This window comes from Oncorhynchus clarkii, chromosome 5 (genome assembly GCF_045791955.1).
Source record: "Oncorhynchus clarkii lewisi isolate Uvic-CL-2024 chromosome 5, UVic_Ocla_1.0, whole genome shotgun sequence".
NCBI classification, from domain to species: domain Eukaryota; kingdom Metazoa; phylum Chordata; class Actinopteri; order Salmoniformes; family Salmonidae; genus Oncorhynchus; species Oncorhynchus clarkii.
The window spans coordinates 67,968,015-67,992,763 of NC_092151.1; the positions used below are offsets into that span (position 1 = coordinate 67,968,015).

Sequence of the window (24,749 nt, forward strand, 5' to 3'; positions counted from 1 at the left end):
ACACAAAAAAAGAATTTAACAGTCCGGTGTTGTTCGAGACATATATATTTATTATTCTGTTTTCAATTAAAATGTTGCATATTCTGACCATAACTCCCAATACTGACATGTTTACATTTTTAACTAAAATAGGCCTACAATTAGCCCGTTTTTAAAAGCCTATACGTAGACGGCCTAGAAAGAAAAGTGGTTTGTAATTTGAAAATAGAAGTCTATACAAATGATCAATAGTATTTGATAGCCTTTAAATACTAGATGAGGGTATAAAAGAAACCGCTGTCTCAGGAGAATCGACAACTCCATTGTATTTACAAACAGAACCATGTACTGAATGAAAAACACTAGAAAGTCATAACTGACCACAAAGCTCATTTACAGAATGCTCTCTACTGATGAACTCAAAACAACCTGGATGAAAAGCAGGAGAAGTTGTGCATTGGTTAGAAAAACAGTCAGCCCATATCACTCCAGCGCCTTGCCTTTCCCTTGTCAACAGTGTACGTTCACAGTATAGCCCTCTTGATTAGTGACAGTCTCATTTCATCTGAAAACAAATAACCAAACAAAAAAAACATTTTTAATGGTATGCTTTGAGATGTTAACATGCCTTCATTTAATTTCACCCCCAATTCGGCCTCTCCTTGCCAACACAACAGGGCTTTGTAAGTGTGAGTCTTGTTCACTGCCTGGTGTTTGGCACATAAATATTAATAAAGGGTACTTTGAAGAGAGATGAGCAAAGGTTAACAACTAGTAGTAAGTAGTGTCATTAGAACTATATGCACAAATTCAATCACGTTAACTGTAGTCGAAGTAGTCTGACCATCCCAATTGCCTAATGCATGGAGTCATTCACACATTAGTGTTTATATGAAGACAGATGTCCTCTTAGCCATTTCAACCCTCTGGATCATTTGACTTCTGCTACTCTACTCATAAAACACTAATTCATTTAGTTTGGTAGACCTTGACGTAAGGACATACGTCAGGTCATCTAAGAACATTGTTTTTTTTACACAAGCAAGATCTCACCCCAGCCATGAAATCCAATTCACTCTGTACTGTAGATGTCTGGTGTATAGCCAGATGAATGTCAGAGATTGACATTAAGGTCTGAAAAGGCACCCATTGGGCAAGTCAGGAGTATTTTCTGGTTTGCACAAAGATTATGATCAAAATGTAAAGTAGCCTTTTTCACCTACACACGTGAGGAACCAGAAAGACCAGACTACTGGAATTCTTTGCATTGGGGTTGTCATCAATGGGGCAACCACAGAGCAGCCAACCTGCACAACTACTCAGGTCACTTGCCCCAGGCAACGCTTGATCACATATGGATTCCAATTTGACATTGGTTTTCACCCAGATGAATTAGATGATTAGAATTTTCTTATCTTGTTAGAGTTAATCATATAAAGTCTATATTTTTTAAAGAGCTCAATACCCTCTGGTCTGGAGCAGGCAAGAGACATGCAGATGGGGACTGAACTTTTGCAGTTGGTTATTAGCAATATGGTCTGTGTAGTTGAAATGAGGGGACATTACAGCTACACATACAGTATAGACATGGAGATTGTATCAGGAGGACTACTGAAGTCTAACAGCCAATCATCTCTATACCTACTACTCAGCCAAACACCAAAAATAACAAACATGAGGATTTGTTATTACATAGACAAACTCTGAAAATGCCAATTGTGAGTGAAACAAAAGACAGTTGGTGGAATTGTGGGGGTTGGTGGGTGGGTAGGAGCGAGGAGCAAATACTCAAATATCTTAATTGGGACCGAATAGTAGGCCCTTTAGTTCAGTTTTCCCCATCCCTCACTCCTTCCTTCCTTTGGTGCGTGCTGGGTCACAAGGGATGACTAGAGTCTTTCAGGAGAACTCCGACTTGCTCAGGGCAATGGCCAGCTCCAGATCCTCTTGTTCCTGTTGTGCCTGTCTGGCCAAGCGCACCTTCTCCTCCCGCTCACTCTCCCTCGTCGCCCACTCAATCATGTCCTCCTCGGTAGGGTACTGCTGCTTCACACCACATAGAAACACAAAAACACACGCATAGACACAGCACAGCCCCATCAGAACACCTCAGAGATCCAGAAAATACATACTACTACCCCCCCCAAAGACATCCACTGAATTTAACATCCCATATTGGTCACAAATTTCCCCAAGACACAGCATGTCTGTAATTCTCTGTATTAAAAACAGCCATGTCTCTCCGAAGCAACAGCATACTGATCGCCTTGGTTATGGTAAGCTGTTCCATTCTACAGATTACAATATAGCTTTTTGTTTGTTCCAATAGCAAAGTTGCAATTTCTCACAATGTTTAAAATCAAAATGAAAAATGTATTACCCCCCACCCCGGAGTCATGTGACAGAATTTACAAGTCTGTTTCAAACAGCAACAGACATCATGCACATAAGACAGTGGGATGGCAAAACCTGGTTAGTGTTTAGTGAGTACATACAGAATATAATAAGAAGCATGCGTGTCTCTGCAGTGTCCCATCTATATCAATGTGAATGCAAATTAATACAGTATTGTACTGCAATATGCTGACTATTGGCTCAGATTGCGACAAGTCCTAAAGTGCATGTGAATGATACCAAAAGGAGAGATGTGGTAGATCGACAAAGAGAAAGCATAAGTTCTATATAGAGTTCTGCACATTGGCAAGGAGGTGACAAAGGTTAACAGTCAAGACCTGGGAGACATTATACTGTTTTTACAAGATTATTACTTCCCTATTGATAATGAGCATGTGAGTCTTGTTCACTGCCTGGTGTTTGGCACAAATATTAATAAAGGGTACTTTGAAGAGAGATGAGCACAAAGGTTAACAACTAGTAGTAAGTAGTGTCATTAGAACTATATGCACAAATTCAATCACGTTAACTGTAGTCGAAGTAGTCTGACCACAATTGCCTAATGCACGGAGTCATTCACACATTAGTGTTCATCTGAAGACAGAGGTCCTTTTTGCCCTTTCAACCCTCTGGACCATTTGACTTCTGCTACTCTACTCATAAAATGGCTACTCAATTTAACAAACATCCATACATGCTTATAAAGAGGCTAGTAAAACTAGGTTAGTGAATTCAGAGCAAACCGATTGTTATTTTTTTACAGCTCAAGTCATAATTGAATCCAGGATTTGATTACACCAGAATTGACGCATCATATTAGAACATAAAAAAGGACCCAATGTTACAGACATCACGCTGCTTTCTTAGCTAGTACCACTCCCCCCCCCCCCCTCCCGGCTCATAAACTGGCTCCAACTCGGGACCTCTGCTTTGCCAACACATGTGACTGCTCTCCTTGACAATGTTCCAACGGGTTGAGCCACCCAAAAAAGGTACCAATTGGATGGCTCAATCCACAACATTTTGAGTTAGCTGTGGAGCGCGCTTATGGTACGTTCTTAACTCCCGTTACACAAACAGCAGCAATCTGTGGGAAATCAACCTGGTGAATATATGGATACACATGGAGCCCAGAGATGGAACCCTTCAGACCTTTTATTGAGCTTATTCGACTGAGGAACAGAAGAGTAAAAACTCAAGAGCAGAAGTATCCTCCACAGTGCAGTCAGTGCTAATGGGTGGTATTAGTGGTAATAGCAGGACAAATGGTGCAGGATGAGGAATGATTCCAGTCAGAGTGAGAGGGTGATGAGGAGCTGTGGAGGGTCATTGGGAACCAGCCAATCAGACACAAGGACACAGTGTGTGCAGGGCGCAGGAGGTCATGCAGGGTGGAGGCAGTCAGAGGGAGAAGGAGCACGAGCAAGCCTTTCATCCTTTCTGGGGTTGTGCTAAATAAATAAAATCACAGGAGTCAAAGCAAGCAGCCTTTCCATCCACAGCCAACCAGGGGCTCATGAGTGATATGCAGAATACGTGTGTGCTTTTAGTCCAGTTAGTGGTGACTAATGTCACTCAGTGAATTTTAAATATATTAGAATGTTTATTAATATACACAGTGGACAAAATATTAGGAATACTGAGTTGCACCCCCTTTGCCCTCAGAACAGCCTCAATTTGTCGGGGCATGGACTCTACAAGGTGTCAAAAGAGTTCCACAGGGATGCTGGCCCATGTTGATTCCAATGCTTCCCACAGTTGTGTCAAGTTGGCTGGATGTCCTTTGGGTGGTGGACCATTCTTGATACACACAGGAAACTGTTGAGCATGAAAACCAGCAGCGTTGCAATTCTTGACACACTCAAACCGGTGCGCCTGGCACCTACTACCATACTACGTTCAAAGGCACTACAACATTTTGTCTAGTCCATGTCTCAAGACTTAAAAATCCCTCATTAATCTGTCTCCTCCCCTTCATCTACACTAATTGAAGTGGATTTAACAAGATCCATTGATAAGGGATCATAGCTTTCACCTGGATTCACATGGTCAGTCTACGTCATGGAAATAGCAGGTTTTCCTAATGTTTTGTACACTCAGTGTATATCTATATTTACACTATTAAATGAGTAAAGATAGGCAGTGCAAGTTAATCAAGGGAACATCTTCAATTATTACAAGGCTAAACTCCAGTTCAACTTAGAAATAAACAGAAATGTAACTACAGATATAAATAAAACTTTACATAAAGAAACATAACATTGCTAATAAAATAACTATGGAATACACAAGGCAGAAGGAATATAGAGAAATTAACAAAATTATAGAGATGACCTCTTTAGCAAAACAAAGGAATGCATTTAAAATAATCAAAAGTCTATATACACACACAGAGTTCCTTAAGGCCTTAACATGCTCCTCAGATAGTTAAGGTTGAGAGTCTGGCTATGGATGGAGGAGATGCTGAGTGCTGTTTGCTGGATGTGCCTTGTGAGCGAGGAAACAGAGGAGGGCGACCTAGTCGCTGTCAGGAAGGTGAGAGGGGGCAGGGGAGGTGCTCACTTTGTCAAAGCTGGCAAATCGGTCAAGGTCCCGTGCGGGCTGGCGGGGTGAGGATGGGGCGAAGGGGTCCTGGGCAGTGTCCTTGGCAGGTTGGGAGAAAGGGGAATCTCCTGAGCCCTGGGGCAGAAATGGTCCCCGTCTGTGGAAAGACTCCGACGACTCTGATCTGGAGATGGAGGATCTCTTACCTGCATTCACACACACCTCAGTAAGGAATGAAGCGCCCAGGGAAGAACTCCTAACAAGTGTAACAAGGACTATAAAAACACTAGGTACTAAATATCCATGTTTTAAATACAAATGCCATTCTGCTTCTTGTAATTGGCAGTAGAAAAGCACTGACAACAAACACCATGAAGGAAAATAAGCTTTCCAGAGTTAGGAGCAGCAGGAGAACTGACCTGGGGGTGGAGGGGGAGGTCTGGTGGGCGTTCCCGTCTTGGGGGGCAAAGCTGGCGGAACATCTGGGCTGCTGGGCTGGCTGTCCTCCTTAAACAGGTTCTTGTTGTTGGACGGGTACGATGAGGTGAAGGGGTCACAACTGTTCGACTGGCAAACAACCAGAGGTCCAGAAGAGCATGACTGACTACTCTCTTATGTTTACATCAACACCACCAACACCTTCCTCCTTGACAGCATGAATAATTGAGGGGGATGTGTTAACAGGCAGTTCTCTCCAGACATGCTCACACCCACAGATATCAAACTACTCCTTATCTAAAAAAAGGACACAGAGGTTAAACGGAAGTCCCTGTTAATAGCTAGTGCTCCCTAGTCCTCCTCACGATGATGATACACAACAGGGACAACTAGAGAACCCAATCAGGATTTTACCTTGGCCAGTACGCTGAAGTCTGCAAATCCAAGTCCAAATGACTCATTGCCAAAGACGGCAGCAAATGGATCTGAAGGACACACAAAGTGTAGATATTACTCAGCACACACAGTTTAGCCAAACAGGGTGCTACCATCTGCCCTACCACCCACTGCCCAGAGGGAAGCTCCATCCCTGGAATCTTACCTGGGTCAGAGCCAGTATTTACTGCAGTGCCTCCAGGTGCAAAAGGGTCATTAGTTGCTGCAGTGAGATCCTTCTGGGAGAAAAACACATACAATGTCAGTTTTATGACTCAAATCCTTACAAAAAACAGTGCCAACCTAGCTAGAATAATTAAGGACAGGAGTAAGTGCACAGTCTTCAAAACTTCAAAACCATGCACAGAGTCTTTCTGGGAGCATAATTAACACAAAGTGTTGGTGAAGGGGGAGGGATTGGGGTAAACTGGGTAGCTGCCTGAGTGAGTGTTCCTAAGGCATATGGACAGTTGAGCACTGTGGCACCCATAGAATTAGGAATGAGAATACTATGTTAATTTAATAGGATCTCTATGGTGGCACCACTCACGGTGGGGAGCTCAGAGCCTGGCTGGGAGCAGCTGAAGGGATCTGGGCCTGCTGTGCCCTGCGAGCCAAACGGATCTGGCTCTGCCAGGGAGTCGATTTTGGATCCAAACTGATCCGCATCCACATTGTTGACCTTGGCACTGAATGGGTCCCTGGCTGCCTTGTTTTGGGGTTTGGAGCTGAAGGGGTCCTTTCCGGCAGCATTGTTGAGCGGAGCGGCAAACAGATTGGGCTCTGCTAGGCTGGCACTGCCACTGAAGGGGTCGGCGAGGGTGAAGGAGTCAGCAGAAGGGAAGGGGGCAGCCAAAGACTGCTTGAAGAAGGAGTCAGCAGCAAAGGGGTCTGTGCCCTTAAACGGGTCTCCACCAAACGGATCTGTTGATGAAGAACAGCTATGTTATAGGTTAACATTCAAAATATAGGCTAATATGAAAATATCTGATATGGTGATAATACGATTTGGTGAGTTAATAAGACTCACTCACAGGAAACATCTGCCTTTCCAAACGGATCATCTTTAAATGGATCATCTGCACAGAGAGACGGCAGGAAATACAATAATCAGTTGGGATGTCATTAAATACATAGGTTTTTCAAGTTCGAAATGGCTCCTGTTAATTGTACCATTTGTGAGGTGGAGGGGGAACTCACGGTCAATGAAGGGGTCTGACTGGAAGAAGTCCATGCCAGGGAGCGGAGGGGGGCTGGTCGTTGGGGACATGGTAGGCTGGGCAGGGAGTGGAGGGGGAGTGGTCTGTGGGGGCAGGGCAGGCGGGGCAGCCTGCGGAGGCTCAGTTGACTCTGGTCTCCCCTCTGGCTCTGGGGATTCCACCTGCTGAGAAGATACAGGTTATCAGTACAGTGGTCAGGCATGAGCCCAGGGAAGAATCCAATGGCTAAAGATTATGAGACCATATTGTTCATTGGGAGTGCTAGCTTAAAATGACTCCTCTTCCTGTTCTTCTACCTCAACTTCAGAAGTAGGACTTCTCTGCTCCTGGAGAGTGAAAGCAACAGGACTAATGTGCTCCTAAGGAAAGAGAAGGGAAAACACATTTCAGACATCATGATGGCATGACAGAATACAGACTTATGAACAAAATTGTAAATGACATATTTCAGAGTATGATATATTGCCTTCACAGGGTTGTCCTGTAGTACTGGCCAGGTAGTGGAAGACAGGCTGTTATAGAGGTCTTCAAAGGCATCAGACTTAGGCACCGGTTCCTCTGGGGTCTTAGACCTGTCCTCCTTCACTACTTCTATCTGTTCTTCTCTCGGTTCAACAGGCCCCATCTGTGGCTGGATGGCTGGAGGCTCCACTCTCAGCTCCTCTGCCTGGTCCTCCTGATGCTGCTCATCCACTGAACCATTCACCAGCACTGGATCCGCCTCTAGGGCCTTCTTCCAGCTGAGCTGGGATGTGACTGTCCTCTCTTCCAACTGTAGATCACTCAGCTTTTGCTCCACCTGCCCCCAGTGCAGACAGAGGTAAAGGGCAGAGGGATAGAAGGGAGAGAGAGAGCAATCCACTAACTCACCCGTTACCTGATATTCTCTTGTATATTTTCCTATGTCAGGAATAGACATTAGTGAAATCTGAATTTACACCAATCACTATAAAATCGTTGATTTTGCTCTGTCTCACCACCATTAAATCTTTGCACCATGCCACCACTGCGTAGACTCACCTGAGAGACGGAGTCTCGGACAGACTCCTGCAAGGGGGTGAGCTGCTCCCGCGCTGCCTGCACCTTCTCCTCCAAATGATGCGTCTCCTCCTGCAGCCGAAGCAGCTCCTCTCTGGCCTGCACCAGCTGCTCCTCGTACTCCTCTATCCTCTGCTCCTGCTCCGCGTGCTCCACCTCTAGTGATGAGATCTACACACACACACACACACACGCGATGAGAAAAAAAAGAAGAGTTAAAACAAAATAGAGGACAAGCGGACCAACAAATACACATGCTATTGACTGGTTCCTCTCTGAAGGTGTTCCAGGTGCTGTGTGAGGTTATGGTTGGTTGATAGGTCATGTAGTCTCACCAGCTGGTTCTCATGGCTGCACTGCTGGCGGATGTGACCAAGCTGCTCCTCTAGAGTGGTCTTCTGCTGGTCCAGCTCTTCCAGAGCATCCTGGACCTCCTGGCGCTGAGACTGCAGCCGCTGCAGCACCCCGCTCTCCGTCTGCACCTCATTCTGCAACTCCTGAGGGGGGGGAAGTCATAACAGAGTCACATAACAGCCAGAGAAAGAGAAAAATAAGTGATAGAGGAGCAGAGGAGGATAGGAATAGAGACTAACTGAGCAGTCTGCAGAGAGGATGTGTCAGAGTCTAACCATTATGACTGCCAGCCTTGACGAGGTGCTTGGAGGTGCTCCAACCAAATCAATGCGAGTTTACCCAAGTGGCATCACACTTTGACTTAGTGTTAATGCCTACATAAGGTTTCTTGGGGAAGTGTATGTGGAAGGGTGTGGTTGGTGGTATAAAACTAATCAGCCACTCCTCAGCCCAGGCTCAGAAGGATGAAAGTCTTTGTCCGTTTCCTCTAGGGAGCTTCTGCACTCTAAGCTATGTCTGTTTAAAGTAGCCAGGGAGTCGCAGCTCAAAATAGAAACCATTTATCAAACCAACGTCAGCACAGCGGCAAAGCACTCCTGCCCACATCTCCTAATCATTTTGAAGGGACTGCTACACGTGCCAAGGATTCATGGCTAGTCTACTAACATGCAAATAGTTTATTGATCCCTCTTTGTTCAGAATAATTAATTAGTCAGAAAGTACAATATGACTTAATAAACATGTATTGTAGAGAGAATAATCCATGATCACTGAGGAAATGTTTTTTGGGCCTTACATTTTACTGTACAATCCAATCTTAGTTACTCATACAGCTCTTGAAAAATCAGCTAGTTTCCCCCACCATGAATATATGGATGTTGGCTAATTGGCAGTGACTGGTCATTGCGGAGCAGAACCCTGGGGTGAGAAAACAGTGCTGTCTGTCTAATGGCAGCCTTTCACACCACTGGCTAACACCTACAGTACCAAAGAAAAAGCAGTCTTTCACAAATACACAGCAGACAATTCATCTTGAATGGAAGTTAATATAGCCTATAGAGTTCTACGTTTGATCACTTGGGATGAACGTGTGGTAATGTACACCTTTTTCTAGGTGTTTAAAAATGTTAATGAAGTCAGGACCAGAGAGGAGATAATAAACCTGACATTCATACATCCAGTAAGATCAAATAGAGACAAGGTGATAGTCACACACAGGCTTATGGTTTACAGGTGATACACCTCTGCTATGGCACTGGCTTATTCAAGAACACTTAATGTTTTCCTAAAAATGCATTTGTTTGCATAAAATAAGATTGCCAACCCCTGATGACAGAATATGAAAGTATAATAACATACTTCCTCTAAATAGGTTATATCAATAAATCAATTAATATCCTTGATAATAACATGGAGGTAATTGTAAAAAAATATATGTAATTTTTTAAATATCGCTAGCTAGGTTTCCAGCCAATTGGCGGCAGATTTTCATGCAATTATTCTCAAATCCACATAAAGAAAATATGCAAATTCTCTCAGCAGTGGTCGTGTTTCCCACAAACGGACTCGCTGTGGATAAAAATCAGTGCGTGATGACGTAGCGCACACTTTTCTCCTACATTTTTAACGTACCCAATAAAAATCTGAAGTTAAATAGCAAATGTGCCGACTCCGGTTTTAGCACATGCCAACATCTCGCAGATACAGTGCGGGTTGGCTAGTCTAAATGAGATTATGGTTGAGAGCGAGAATATTTTTTATTTGTCCGACGGCAGTAAAGCGTCAATCATGTCACCAGAATTAGACATTCAATAGTTATTGTGAAGGTGCATCAAGATCGTACACTTTCACCACCCTGTGAAGTTCATCATTAAATAATTTATCTGTATCCTAATAAACTACATGGTTTCCTGAGTCGTGACTCCAAGTTCACTTCGATATGATGGTTATCAATATTTGCGCATTAAGGCGGTTAAAACCTTTTTGGGCTAGGGGGCAGAATTTTTACGTCCGAATGAAAAGCGGGCCCAAAGTAAACAGCCTGCTACTCAGGCCCAGAAGCTAGGATATGCATATTATTCATAGATTTGGATAGAAAACACTCCGAAGTTCCTAAAACTGTTTGAATAATGTCTGTGAGTATAACAGAACTGATTTGGCAGGTGAAAACCCGAGCACAATCCAACCAGGGAAAAAATGTTGAGGTCAATGTGTTTTCCACTAGTTCTATGGGAAGCCCTTTTTAATAGGAATCTGGTTGCAGTTCCTATGGCTTCCACTAGATGTCAACAGTCTTTAGAAATTGGTTGATGTTTTTCTTTTGAGAAATTAAGTTGTCCTATTCTTTCCATGTGTCACTCAGATGGATTCAAGTGTTTTGGTGCACGTGACCTGGAACGCGCTACACATTGTTTTTATCCGGTATTAGAAACAGTTAATTCCGTCTTAAATGTTATAAAATATTTACGTTTTAGGGTACCTAAGGTGTGGATTAGGAACGTTGTTTGAAATGTTTGGACCAAGTTTACAGGTAACTTATTAGATACTTTGTAGGCATGTTGGGCGAGTTGAAACCGATGTATTTCTGAATCAAACACACCAAATAAATGGACATTTTTGGGACAAAAATGACATTATCGAACAAAAAGGACCATTTGTGATGTTTGTGGGACATTTTGGAGTGCTAACAGAAGATCTTCTGCCTGGTTGAAATCTGATTTTCATGTGTTTGTATGAGAGGTGCTGTCCTCAGATAATCGCATGGTCTGCTTTCGCCGTAAAGCATTTTTGAAATCTGACACAGCGGCTGGATTAACAAGAAGTTAAGCATTATTTTGATGTATAACACTTGTATGTTTAATGCATTGTTTTAATGAGTATTTCTGGATTTGAATTTGGCGCGCTGCAATTTCGCTGGATGTTGTCAAATCAATCCCGTTAACGGGATTAGAGCGGGAGAGGGGTATAAGGGATCCCTAAAATAAAACAAAAAGGGATCCCACTGTCTAGCGTATTTAGTTTTGTCATCATTTGGAACGTTTTACCGACATTTTATTTTTACATCAGGCCCATTTTTTTTATCCAACATGTACTTTACTCAAGTATAAATTGTTGGATGGAAACCTGGTTACTGAAGCAGGAACTATACAGCTTGAGGCTACATCACATCAGTTCAGTTTGTGCCATCAATCTCAACATCAATACGGTGCACTATACAGTGTACAAAACATTAAGAACACCTTCCTGGCCTCCCGGGTGCCACCAGAGACTCTGGGTTCGCGCCCAGGCTGTGTCGTAACCGGCCGCGACCGGGAGGTCCGTGGGGCGACGCACAATTGGCATTGCATCGTCCAGGTTAGGGAGGGCTATCCTGTCTCATCGCGCACCTGTGGTGGGCCGGGCGCAGTGCACGCTAACCAAGGTTGCCAGGTGCACTGTGTTTCCTCCGACACGTTGGTGCGGCTGGCTTCCGGGTTGGATGCGCGCTGTGTTAAGAAGCAGTGCGGCTTGGTTGGGTATTGGAGGACGCATGACTTTCAACCTTCGTCTCTCCCGAGCCCGTAAGGGAGTTGTAGCGATGAGACAAGATAGTAGCTACTAACAATTGGATACCACGAAAAAAGGGGTAAAATTAATTAAAATGAATTTAATTCAAATTAATTATTTTGCAATCAAAACAGACTCAATTCATTGGGCCATGGACTCTACAAGGTATTGAAAGCATTCCACAGGGATGCTGGCCCATGTTGACTCAAACGCTTCCCACAATTGTGTCAAATTGGCTGGATGTCCTTTGGATGGTGGTACATTCTTGATATACACGGGAAACTGTTAAAGAGTGAAAAACCCAGCAGCGTTGCAGTTCTTGACACACTCAAACCGGTGCGCCTGGCACCTACTACCATACTCCGTTCAAAGGCACTTCAATATTTTGTCTAGCCCATTCACCCTCAATGGCACACATACACAATCCACATCTCAATTAGAGGTTGACCGATTAATCGGAATGGCCGATTAATTAGTGCCGATTTCAAGTTTTCATAACAATCGTAAAAAGAAACATTTTACACAATGATTTAAGCTTTATTTAACTAGGCAAGTCAATTAAGAACACATTCTTATTTTCAATGATGGCCTAGGAACGGTGGGTTAACTGCCTCGTTCAGGGGCAGAACGACAGATTTTCACCTTGTCGGCTCGGGGGAACCAATCTTGCAACCTTACAGTTAACTAGTCCAACGCAATAACGACCTGCCTCTCTCTCGTTGCACTCCACAAGGAGACTGCCTGTTACGCGAATGCAGTAAGCCAAGGTAAGTTGCTAGCTAGCATTAAACGTATCTTATAAAAAACAATCAATCATAATCACTAGTTAATTACACATGGTTGATGATATTACTAGATATTATGTAGCGTGTCCTGCGTTGCGTATAATCTGACTGAGCATACAAGTATCTAAGTATCTGACTGAGCGGTGGTAGGCAGAAGCAGGCGCGTAAACATTCATTCAAACAGCACTTTTGTGCGTTTTGCCAGCAGTTCTTCGTTGTGCGTCAAGCATTGCGCTGTTTATGACTTCAAGCCTATCAACTCCCGAGATGAGGCTGGTGTAACCGAAGTGAAATGGCTGGCTAGTTAGCGCGCGCTAATAGCGTTTCAAACGTCACTCGCTCTGAGCCTTGGGGTGGTTGTTTACCTTGCTCTGCATGGGTAACGCTGCTTCGAGTGTGGCTTTTGTCGTTGTGTTCCTGGTTCGAGCCCAGGGAGGAGCGAGGAGAGGGACGGAAGCTATACTGTTACACTGACAATACTAATGTGCCTATAAGAACATCCAATAGTCAAAGGTTAATGAAATACAAATGGCAGAGGGAAATAGTCCTATAATAACTACAACCTAAATCTTCTTACCTGGGAATATTGAAGACTCATGTTAAAAGGAACCACCAGCTTTCATACGTTCTCATGTTCTGAGCAAGGAACTTAAATGTTTGTTTTCTTACATTGCACATTTTGCACTTTTACTTTCTTCTCCAACACTTTGTTTTTGCATTATTTAAACCAAATTGAACATGTTTCATTATTTATTTGAGGCTAAATTGATTTTATTGATGTATTATAATAAGTTAAAATAAGTGTTCATTGAGTATTGTTTTAATTGTCATTATTACAAATACATTTTAAAAAAAAACGGCTGATTAATCGGCATTGGCTTTTTTGGTCCTCCAATAATCTGTATCGGTGTTGAAAAACCATAATCGGTCGACCTCTAATCTCAATTGTCTCAAGGCTTACAAGCCATTCTTTAACCCGTCTCCTCCCCGTTCATCTATACTGACTGAAGTAGATTTAACAAGTGACATCAATAAGGGATCATAGTGTTCACCTGAATTCACCTGGTCAGCCAGTCATAGAAAGAGCAGGTGTTCCTAATGTTTTGTACACTGTGTAGACATGTGCATCATAGAACTACTGGAGACGGCTCTGACTCATACTCAGACGCACAGACAGAGGGGAGTATGTTCTCTTCTGCTCAGCCACAGCCTAATAGAACCAAGCAGACTACCGCTAACACATTCAACAAGAGCAGCTAAAACAGTAGAATATTACAGCATTGTAACATCTTACAACAACAAAAAACGAATTCAGACAATACAGTCAGTCATCAACTGCATGAAAATAAACAATCTAAGGGTAGTGAGAGAGCTGAAGGGCATGCAGGCAGCAAGTTTACTGTACCTGGACTTCACTGGTCCTTTCTCTGACACGCTCCTCCTTTTCATTAATGTCCTGTTCTACAGAGCTCTTCTCCCTGTAAGACCAGCACAGAAGACATGAGTTTTTAATCACCGTGGAGACTGAGGGCACCCCCAGCCAGGCTACCACCCCACCACCAGATGACAGCTCCTCTCCCTGCACCACCATCCTGATCCTCTGTAGCAGACCACACTGACCGACCAATGCCTGCAGCAACAGCCTTGAGCGAGAGAGGGTATTGTGTGTGTGTGTGTGTTCTGGCAGATGGGAGAGCAGGAGGAGGAGAGAGGGGCAGGGCTGTGTGTAGATGGCTGCCTAGAGGAAGTCTCAGTGATTCAGCAGAGAGGGAGGGATGAATATCTTTCCTTTCCCTGTCAGTTCATCCTCCCACCTACCCCTCCCATCCCTGCATGGTCAGATGACAAGGTAAAAAGGAAGGAGCAGAGGATGTGATGAGGGGGCGGCAGGGTAGCCTAGTGGTTAGAGCATTGGACTAGTAACCAAAAGGTTGCAAGTTCAAATCCCCGAGCTGATAAGGTCTGTCGTTCTGCCCCTGAACAGGCAGTTAACCCACTAGGGTGAAAATAAGAATTAGCTCTTAACCTCTCTGCACACCGACCCGTTAGCGGGATTAAATTCGACAATATACGGTGATCGCTACATAAATAGTCATATTAAACATGAAAATACAAATGTCTCACATGGGTCGAAAGTCTAGAATCTTGCTAATCCAACTGCGTTGTCAGATTTAAAAAAGGATTTATGATGCGATTATCTGAGAACAAAGCCCCATAAAAAACGTAACATCACAAATAGCAATTAAATAAATTGTTTACGATATTCCTAGGTTTGCAATCGAAATGCTCATTGTTGATAAAAATCCATTTTTTATAGCCTAACACGAAACATTTTGTGAACCGCTTGTGTCGTGAATTCCGTCTCATTCAATTTTCGACGACACATTCGATGTAAATACACACACTAAACGTGACTTTTCCAGTCAACTGGTTTGTTTGTAACACAACCAAATGTGATGGGTCATTTCGCGGGACGTATTGACTGAAAGAAAGCGATTTGAAGACAACAAGTAATGACATCATTGTGCACCAATGATATGACCGCTGTTTCGTTGATTGACTGTATTTTAACCCAATGACCACTGATTGTCTTGAAATCTAGCTGGGTAGATAGCCAATGACCTGAGCTAAACTGCAATATGTAATGGTTATGTGTTGAAAGACCAACCCATGTAGTAAACTCCGGCGTAAAGAGGGTTATTCGCCATTGAAGATTCATACCGGAAGGAGCCACGCATGTTACGCACAGCATTGTTTTGGGAAAGCGCATCTTCAGCTGTTTATATATCAATCCGTATGGCGACTAAGTAGGAGAAAGCTAAATCTAAGTCTAGATATACAGATGTACACACAATTTTAGAAGAAATTGATCAGGAACGTGAGACAGAGATTGTTGGAGGACGATTCATTTAGCGATTCCCAAATGGAGGAATATTTTTTGAACGGAGAGGACATAATATAAAATATGTGATTTAAAAAAAAAATTAGTAGCAATATATAAAAATGTAATGAAATGTGTAAAGTACACGTTGGCTATACATTGTGGGTGGGGGTATGTTTGTGTGTGTATATATACACACATATTGTGGATTAGCGGGAGCATGGCCGAGATGCGTGTCTGCCGCTCCACCCCACCCCCACATGAAATAGCCTATTTTAGGCTGTTGAGGGGAGGACAGGCCCACAACAATGGCCAAAGTGAAATGGAGACAGTAGATACAGCTGGTCTGTAGTAATATAAGAGACAGTAGATCTAGCAGGTCTATAATAATATATTCAACCTTATGTTCCCTGTACTCTATATACAGTGGGACAAAAAAGTACTTAGTCAGCCACCAATTGTGCAAGTTCTCCCACTTAAAAAGATTAGGCCTGTAATTTTCATCATAGGTATAATTCAACTATGACAGACAAAATGAGAACAAAAATTCCATCATTCTGAAATTTTGCACAAGTACTGTTGCCCTCTTATGTTTTTCACTGAAATTGTCCCCATCATCCTATCTGAATGTTTGTTTTGTCTTGTTCATTTTAAAAGATACAATAAAAATACAATGAAAAAAACATATGTTTTATCTAAACCAGATCTATTGTGTTATATTCTCCTACATTCAATTCACATTTACACAACAGTGTTTTCTTTCAAATGAAACTAAGAATATGCATATCCTTGGTTCTGTGCCTGAGCTACAGGCAGTTAGATTTGGGTACGTCTTCAGGTGGAAATTGAAAAAAGTAGGGGGGTAGCTTAACTGACTTGCTTAACTGACTTGCCTAGTTAAATAAAGATTTAAAAGATATTTTAAAATGTGTGAAAATATGCAGAATAGGCAGGACCTCTTCGGTTATCTGCTCTACCTACCAAGTCCAAATCCTTAAATCTACTGACAATAACACAACCATTAATTTAGCAAGGTAGAACACTAAAATGCCAAAAGGCATATGCAACAGAATATATATTACTACAGATTATATTAATCAAATCAATAATAGAAATGTTTTGCTCAACATGAAGACTGTTGAAACAAAAAGGCAGCCAGATACAAACAGCCCCACATGTTGAGAGAGAGTGTAGAGCCAGTTGAGAGAATCTGAAGTGAGGTAGGCGACGTACGAGTCAGGAGTACTAACTTAACTGACTGTATATTGCAATGCCCTGGCTGGCAATCATCCAGAAACAACATGTGTAGACAACATCCCATGCACCTCTTCCAATGTCAGCCAAAAATAAGAAAATGCTTGTTTCAGACAATCATTCTAAATCTATGACACCCTCACCCAGTAATGCTCTCAGGCTCAGCTAAAAAACACAGCTTCATCCAATGCCCCTCCATAGGGTAGAGTACACCGCATGAATACCTTTCCTCAAGGACAGCAGCACCTTCGAGGACACTCACAGCAATCTTGAAAACATGAATCATCTTTGCAGTTTATGGTCCACTATGCTAAAATCCAAATTTTCCTCATCTTTCCTAAAATTGAGACTTACAGCTGATATTCATAAACTGATGCACACTACTACTATCCTCAATCTTTGTTTACCAGAAAAGGGAAGTAACAACTACAAACTATAAAGAGGTCCATTTTAAGAGACCCCCCCCCCCCTCCCCGCACCTTCCCCTTCAGCAGGTGTTTCTCCCTCATCACACATACACACACAAAGAGTGAGACAGAGAACCCCTGGAGACCCTGCTTGAAGGCTCCCTTCCGCACTTATGAGTCCCTGGACAGCTGGTCAGTCTACCAGCTCCCCTCCATCTGCTCTTTCTGCAGACAACAAACATACCTTGTCTCTTTTCTCAAGATTCCCCTTAAAACATGCAACTATACCATGTATTCCCTGAAATATTCCAATGTGAGACGGAGCAAGGCCCAGTTCCTTGGCTGTCATAGCAACCTTAATAGGAGAAGTTACAAGCTCCAACAAACTCCTGTCAAAACAAAGCTGGAGCTAACCCATCCCTCGAACACAACTGCTTGCCACTCACTTTTGTAGATCTACAATCTCATTGCTGAGCGAGTCCAGTTCCTTGATGGCAGAAAAGTCTGCTGCCAGATTTGCTGCATTGCTCTGGTGGGGAGAGATCATTGAGAGCAGAAAACAATGTTTACATTCACATCAGTGTAGCTTTACTGACCAGACATACACTACAACATATACACAATGTCTAAACATTAACTCAATGGAATGGCAAACACGATGTGGAATAATATGAGCCTCCAGCTAAAGTGGCAACTAATCAATCTCACCAGTTAAATCAAACCCATTTTGCTAAAGAAATCACAAAATGACCCATACAAGATAAACTGAATGGGGGACAACACCGAAAGCACATCTACATGCAAACAAATGGTAGAGGGCTCTAAAATGACTAACAGTTGAACTAGGAGGAAAGCCAAGGAAATATGAGGTAGGTACATGGGCGGGTGACACTGCCAGGGGCTAACCGGAGACACCGTGAAGCCAACACTCAGGAGAGTCCCCAGTTAGAGGGAGATCCCACCTTGTGTACAATGCATGAGTCATGAGGAAGAACGCAAAGAGACAGCATACACAGACAGGGTCAGAGACACAGCAGCAAGCTAGAACACAAAAACCCACACCACAGGAGAAGGGAAGGAAAGGTTTAGTAAAACATCAGGAAATAGACGTTACCAAATCCGCATCACAATTAAGTAGCCTATTCATCAAAATAGTCCGACATTCTTCATAGAGAAATACACTGGATAAAAATAAGATATTCACAGTTTATGATTATTGGCTGTCTAAGACTGGGTTGCAACGTTCAGGACAATAGAGAGGAGTCTTACCTGCTTGGCTGCAACGCTTAGTCTGTCTGAGGGAGGGATCATCTCAGGACAGAGGTTCTGGGGTGGGTCCACACCCTTGGTCAGTTTTTGGTTAATTAGATGCAGCGCTAGTGCAAACTGTTCCCTGGTAAGCTTCCCTATGTCCCCAATGTCACAGAGCTCCCTGTGGAACACAGATGACCACATTACACAATAGAAAGATCAATTTACCCCTCCAGGAATGGGCATAATATTGTCAAACTATAGGCAGGTCACAGACCCATATTAAGCCTAGTTCTGCTCAATAGAAAATCTTAATTGAAATAGCTTTTTAGTCCAATAATTTACTCTAGGTCCAGAAATCAGCCCTGTATGACCAATGTCCAGATTGAATTAGTAAATGCAAGTGCAGGCACTGCATATTATCTAAGTCGCCTGAATTATACTAAACATGTCCTGATATGTCTTACCAGATGCGTGCTAGTGTGGCGGAGGGCAAGCCAGTCTTTAGGAAGATATCTCGGACTTCAGGCCCAGACACCAGACCATCCATGTCAAGATCAGTCTTTGCAAAAACCTCATCATACTTGGCTTTGTCTGGAGGAGATACAGCCCACTGAAAAGAGACAGAGGGGACAGGATTGTTAGAGATGGGGGTAAGTCTTTCAGCCCCACTTTCATACTAGGATGAATAGGATACTCACTGTGACTGGGGTCGCTGCTGGTTTGGAGGGCAGGGTTTTGGGCCCGGAATGGGAGGAGCGTCTCTCTTTGATGGAGGGGGGCGAGGGTAAAAGGGGCATCACAGGGGGTACAGAAACAGGGAGCTTTTTCCTCTTGGAGGGTGGCACAAGGGTAGCAGGCAGAGACATGGGTATGGGCTCTCCCTCCAGAGCTCTGTAGACCAGGTACATGACCTAATGAAGGAGAACATATACGCATAAATATACGATTTACATACATAAATCTGCCTTTCATGTCTGTTTCAATGTAAGATCAGGGAAGTCCAATGTTGACAAACTAATTATTCTATTTGAGAAGCACAACCCCACACTAAATCTGACAAAATAGTCCACATTTCATCTTACAACATACTAAATGTTTATATTACACTTTAATGATTCAACATTTCTTACCACAGCAAACTCATCTCGGTCGAGCATACCATCTCTGTCTAGGTCACTCAGTTCCCATACCTGCAACATTATTTATGGGGGAGTTCACTACACCCAGCAATACGTTAACAAAATTCATCAAATCAATAAAATAGACCAGTCGTAAAATAGACCATCCAAGTCAAGTTTGGAAAAGCAACAGAAATGTTTAACACAAGACCACCCCCCAGTGGGCACACATGCATTTACTCTGTGGTGGTCACCAAAACTCATTCATTAGGAGCCCTGAAGATACTGTATGTTAGGCTTACCCTTCCCAGTACATCCACTGGAAGTTTGGAATTGAGCAACACTGGTTTGACCTTCTCCCCAGAGAGCATTCCACCAACGGGGGAGAGGCTTTCGAATATGGCATCAAATTTCAGCTTCTCTTCCGTCTGAAAAGTCACACAGGGACATGGTACAGGTGGGTGATTCAAGCATAATTTCCACTTTAGTTAAAAGTAATTGATTGATTTTGCAAGGTTCGGAACCCCCCTGAAATGGCTTTGAAAAACTGATTTGAATAAGAGGTAAATGTTAAAAAAAAGAAATGTGTCATCCACATGTGGTTTGTTACTGCTTTCATTATTAGAGACCAGGACAAAATTACATGATTACATTTTTTAAGAAATATTGATAGGTTTCCCCTCACCTTGACCACCCATGGGCTGTCAATGGACACTCCCCCAGGTAGAAGTGGGCTGCTTGTGTCATGCTGAGACAAAAAAATAAAAATAATAATAAAGTTAGCATCATTAACAAAGGTGCTGTTTTTTTTGCAGTAGTAAAGCTCACATGCGATTAAATCAAACGTCTGTTTCTTGAATAGAGACTGTGGGTTTCAGTGATGATTGTACTCACAAACTTTGGGGGAGGAACTGCCAAATTGAGACTCTTGAGTGCCACCTCCAGTCCATTTTGAGCACAGGCCACCAACCGGAGAGCAATGAAGAATTGCTGATGGGTGCAGAGACAAGAAGTGTATTCTGGTTGTCTTACTACAAGGAATCTTTGAATATGTCCAACACGACATTGTAAATCTACTAAGTAACAGCTGGTCTACCTGATCGTTAAGGCACCCCTTGCGTTCTGAATCTGCCAAATCCCAGATCTAAGAAGACATTTTAAATCACTTAAATTACATCAGTCATATAGGAATTCCCGTAAACAACCATACTGGGTAAGTTCCATAGCTTGGTTTCTGGCCATCAGCTGTGTCATCTAGTATCTTACCTTGCCCAGGATGAGGTCTGCCAGGCCTGATCTCTTCAGGAACAAGGCTGCATCAGCAGCTGCCACCCGTCCACTACCAGACGGGTCAACCTACACAACAGACAAAACAAGTCAACACTAGAAAGAAGAATTAGCCAGTAAAAGCACCAGATCTCTAGCTAATTTGTGCTGACTTTGCAATACAAAATGTTATTGAGTATTTAAAAACAGGTATGCTTAAGTATAGGCTAATACTTTGATGGGAGTCCTTAATACATCACATTTTCCCATTGCAGTGTCTAACAATTTCACTTAGTCCTCTTTGAGCCTCCGCAATGACAGGGTTAGCAAAGAGTTATCATTAATTCATAAAGAAGCCTCATCTTGCACAGAGTAGATCACAGAGTGGAGAAAAGCCTGGAGACATGTTCAGTGCAGTTCTGCAGTTGCTGGCTAATGCGACACAGCATTTCCCATTCTATCTGGTGCTCTCTCATCTGAACAGCCCTCATCCAAATGAGAGATTCTCTGTTACTCAGTTTATAAACCAAGGTACTACATCCTGGTAATTCGCCCATGGACTCACAAAAAGACACCTTACCTGTCGATAGTATTTGTCATAGAGAGGATTTCCACTTGAGAGCTGTGGAGATAGACATAAAATGCTCCTTGAGACACATTTTATGATCGTAAAAAGGGCCAGACAACACCCTTCAAGCAAGCCATTCATAAGATTACATGTCAATCAATAATTTGTCCAACATCAACCAAGATGCAAAAGCAAAGCAGCATAGGACTTCTGAGTAGAAAAATATAATCCATTATATAAAGCTAGGCCTACATATCAACGTGCAAGCACTAGCTAGTTAAATAACCAGTACACCGTCTAGAACACAGTACACTCACAGTAGACCCATTAGCTGAGATCCACAAGTGGTTGTTTGACTTCTTGCCAAGCCTGTATTACATTGCCCTGGCAGCTGCCAAAAAGCAAGGCTAATAAATTACAAATAGAAATAGGCCTATTTCTACAGGAAATCAATGTTACCTCTGAGCATTATGCATCATGTTCATCTTAATAGTTAATCAGTGTGCCTCAAGTTCCTCTACCAAGACAGGGTTTCAATTACATTTAGGCCAATACATTCATAGGCTGGCAATGTGTACTTCAGTACTGTGTGTGTGCAGCGCTTGAAATCAAGTGGTTAGGAAAGTGGAATGCCTAGTCCAAGCAACAGGCTAAACTAAGTTATTATCCAGGTAGTCTCACGGAGATAAAATCTACTTTTCAAGAGACCTAGTCCAACCAAGACAGCAGCAGCAGGGGAACAATGTTTCCAGACGTAACAACTTTGACGTCAACATCATAAACAAATTATAGACGTAAACACACATACAAACATTATAGATAATCAATCGTACTGATAATCACATTCCTCAGTAACATGAGTCAACCAACCTTCTGAACTCCTCCAAAGAAACGAATAGCCTGCACTACCACATTTTACACAATGAATAAGGTCTAGCCTAAGTATGAAATCATCAATAACAAGCACTATCCCACCTTGTTTAAAGTTAACATACAAATGGCGCCTCTCAAGTAATGTAATAAAGGAATGGGTATTTTCTGATTTCCGAAGAAGAAAACCATGATGGACTTCCTGACATTCACTTCCTGTGGCTCCTTATGGTGCATTCACAATGGGAGTGTTTGACCAGTAAGAGCTTTCTCTGTGAACAGACTAAATATTAGATGTGCTCTTCTCCTTTGCACTTTTACAAAAATATTTATATTCAAAGAACAGCTAACTAATAAATGTAACATTTTAACAACTGCAACCTTACAGTACTATAGACGAGTCAGACGATTCCAAAAAGGCTATATAAGACATATAGATCTAGCTTACTCGTTGAAAAGTGTATGACATTGCATGTTACTTCAATAATACATTCATAATCTGATCATTATATCTTTCCCAGACCCCCACACCATTTTATATTGGAAACAATTGTGTGCCTGGCACTGTTGGCTGCCTAAACACAGAGTCTTTGTGTGACTAATTGCATAGCAGTGAATACTCTTCACAAAACTGCAGATGATACTAGCTATACTGTGCTGTTTGCAGTATTTTCTTGTCCAATCCTTATTCCCCCCGCACAGCACAGCCCTGCTGCCAAGAAATTGCACCAACTGTAGTTACCAACCCCAGTCTTTTGCCTTGGTATAGCTCAGCCTAGGTAAAGAACATGTCACTCCATTGAAGAATGGTAATATCCCATAACATAAGACAAAGATATAAATCAGTGCATACTAACTTCGCTAGCTAGTTAATGACATATAGTTAACGCAATCATTATGCAGTCAAAATATGTAGTAGCTATGAGATTAACAATATCACCATGTCAGCTAAACTAACTAGCTAGTTTAGCCAGTAGAATACTGCTGGCAAATAACGTCCACTATCAACTTAAATTAATCAGAAAACCAATGCTAATATCAATGTGATTAATAAAACAGCGGTCGTCTGCAACATAGTTGGCCATTGGCAGTGTCATATGGGACAACATGCGGCTACTTCCTCTTCTCTGACTAGCTGATGATAGCAAGCTACCTAGTTAGTTAGTATTGGCAGTTTAATAAATGATTAAAACTGTCAAATCGGACAGCTGATTTGATATCCTCTACCTAATACGTTACAATAAACGTTAGTTTACAAAGGGAGGAAAGTGGATTGAAGCTAGTTAACGTTACCGTGCTAGCTTTTCTATGCGGCTCACACTGCATGAATGCAAACTGGTAGTTAGCTAGCTAACATTACGCTTCCAAATAAATGTTGACAGTCGAACAAATAGGAACTTTGCATATTGAAATAAAGGAGCTCTCAAAGTTAGCTAGGTAATGTAGTGACCAGTGAATACAATCAAAAGAAACAAAACTAGGCAAAAGTTCTAGCTAGCTACTGTAGCTATCCGACCATTCCAAAATTGACACAACAGGCAGCTAATGTTAGCCTAACTAGCAACGCCCTTACGCAGTCGCTAAAGGCGTTAGGCAGAAACTTTACCCAGTCATATCTTGGGTTGAGGAAAACTTCAAAAGAGTTCAAGACCGCGAGGCACAGCAGTTCAAAACCACTTAGTCCTTAAATCCATTTGCCCAATAAGTACAAGGCACCTACATACTAATCACCATTCGTTTTGAAATAAAATACTTACCTGAGTCAGGGAAAGACTGGCAGCCATAATGTTTCTGTTCCCACTACTTCATTCTGCGTAACGATAGATAAGAGGCAGCTTTAAAAACGAGGCACTGGAATTTGTGTACTGGAATGGGGGTCATTCAATCAGCTACGTCAGATGGCGCTGCTCCCGCGACTGTCTGCAGCAGTGCGCTGGTGTAAATGTGAACGAGTTTAATGCCAGTGTAATAATGAATGGCTGTTTGCAACGCTGCAAATTTATCCACGGGAAGGTGGAGTTACCCTCAAATTACGCGACACACACGGTGAGCGTTATAGAATATATAAGAATGAGACAAAACCAAAAATTGAGTCACTTCCTTTATGTTGCATTATTGGAGAGTAATCTGTATAAGAACTTCTTCCTTCAACAATAAAATGAAAACAGCCTCCCCATACATAGTCTAAAATGTTTCACAACAGGGTCAACTTCCAATCAGCATATGGACAAGTCTTTAGGGTAGAGCAGTGCAGAAACATTGACATTAAAAACCAGAGGGGGAAAAATTCCAGTTTAAAAAAATAAAATAAAATAAAAATCCCCCAAGATTAACATATCAATGGTCAGGCATCAGACCCTCCTGCTTTAGAATATCTTAACAGCTGTATGTATGCAGT

The 24,749-nt window shown here is 42.4% G+C and overlaps 1 protein-coding gene across 6 annotated transcripts; it reads right to left on the reverse strand.

The window, feature by feature from the left end:
• Positions 1-27: 27 nt before the first annotated feature.
• Positions 28-24,214, reverse strand: LOC139409270 (epidermal growth factor receptor pathway substrate 15). Of its 6 annotated transcripts, none has more exons than XM_071154171.1 (25): positions 24,109-24,214; positions 21,494-21,535; positions 20,914-21,003; positions 20,744-20,791; positions 20,542-20,637; positions 20,333-20,395; positions 19,950-20,075; positions 19,660-19,719; positions 19,228-19,440; positions 18,994-19,139; positions 18,545-18,707; positions 17,722-17,804; positions 14,139-14,211; positions 8,384-8,545; positions 8,031-8,219; positions 7,477-7,809; positions 7,307-7,369; positions 6,991-7,174; positions 6,825-6,869; positions 6,341-6,714; positions 5,957-6,029; positions 5,770-5,840; positions 5,337-5,484; positions 4,936-5,123; positions 28-2,025 (listed from the first exon to the last, which is right to left on the reverse strand). In XM_071154171.1, exons 1-25 carry the CDS (start codon positions 24,133-24,135, stop codon positions 1,879-1,881), a joined length of 3,207 nt encoding a protein of 1,068 aa, XP_071010272.1. In that variant the 5' UTR covers positions 24,136-24,214; the 3' UTR covers positions 28-1,878. The 6 variants fall into 6 exon arrangements, with proteins under 6 accessions (XP_071010272.1, XP_071010271.1, XP_071010269.1 ...); XM_071154172.1 differs by having other exon boundaries at positions 36-2,025; positions 5,957-6,026; XM_071154170.1 differs by lacking the exon at positions 24,109-24,214 and having other exon boundaries at positions 28-2,022; positions 5,957-6,026; positions 21,494-21,629.
• Between the last annotated feature and the right edge of the window lie 535 nt (positions 24,215-24,749).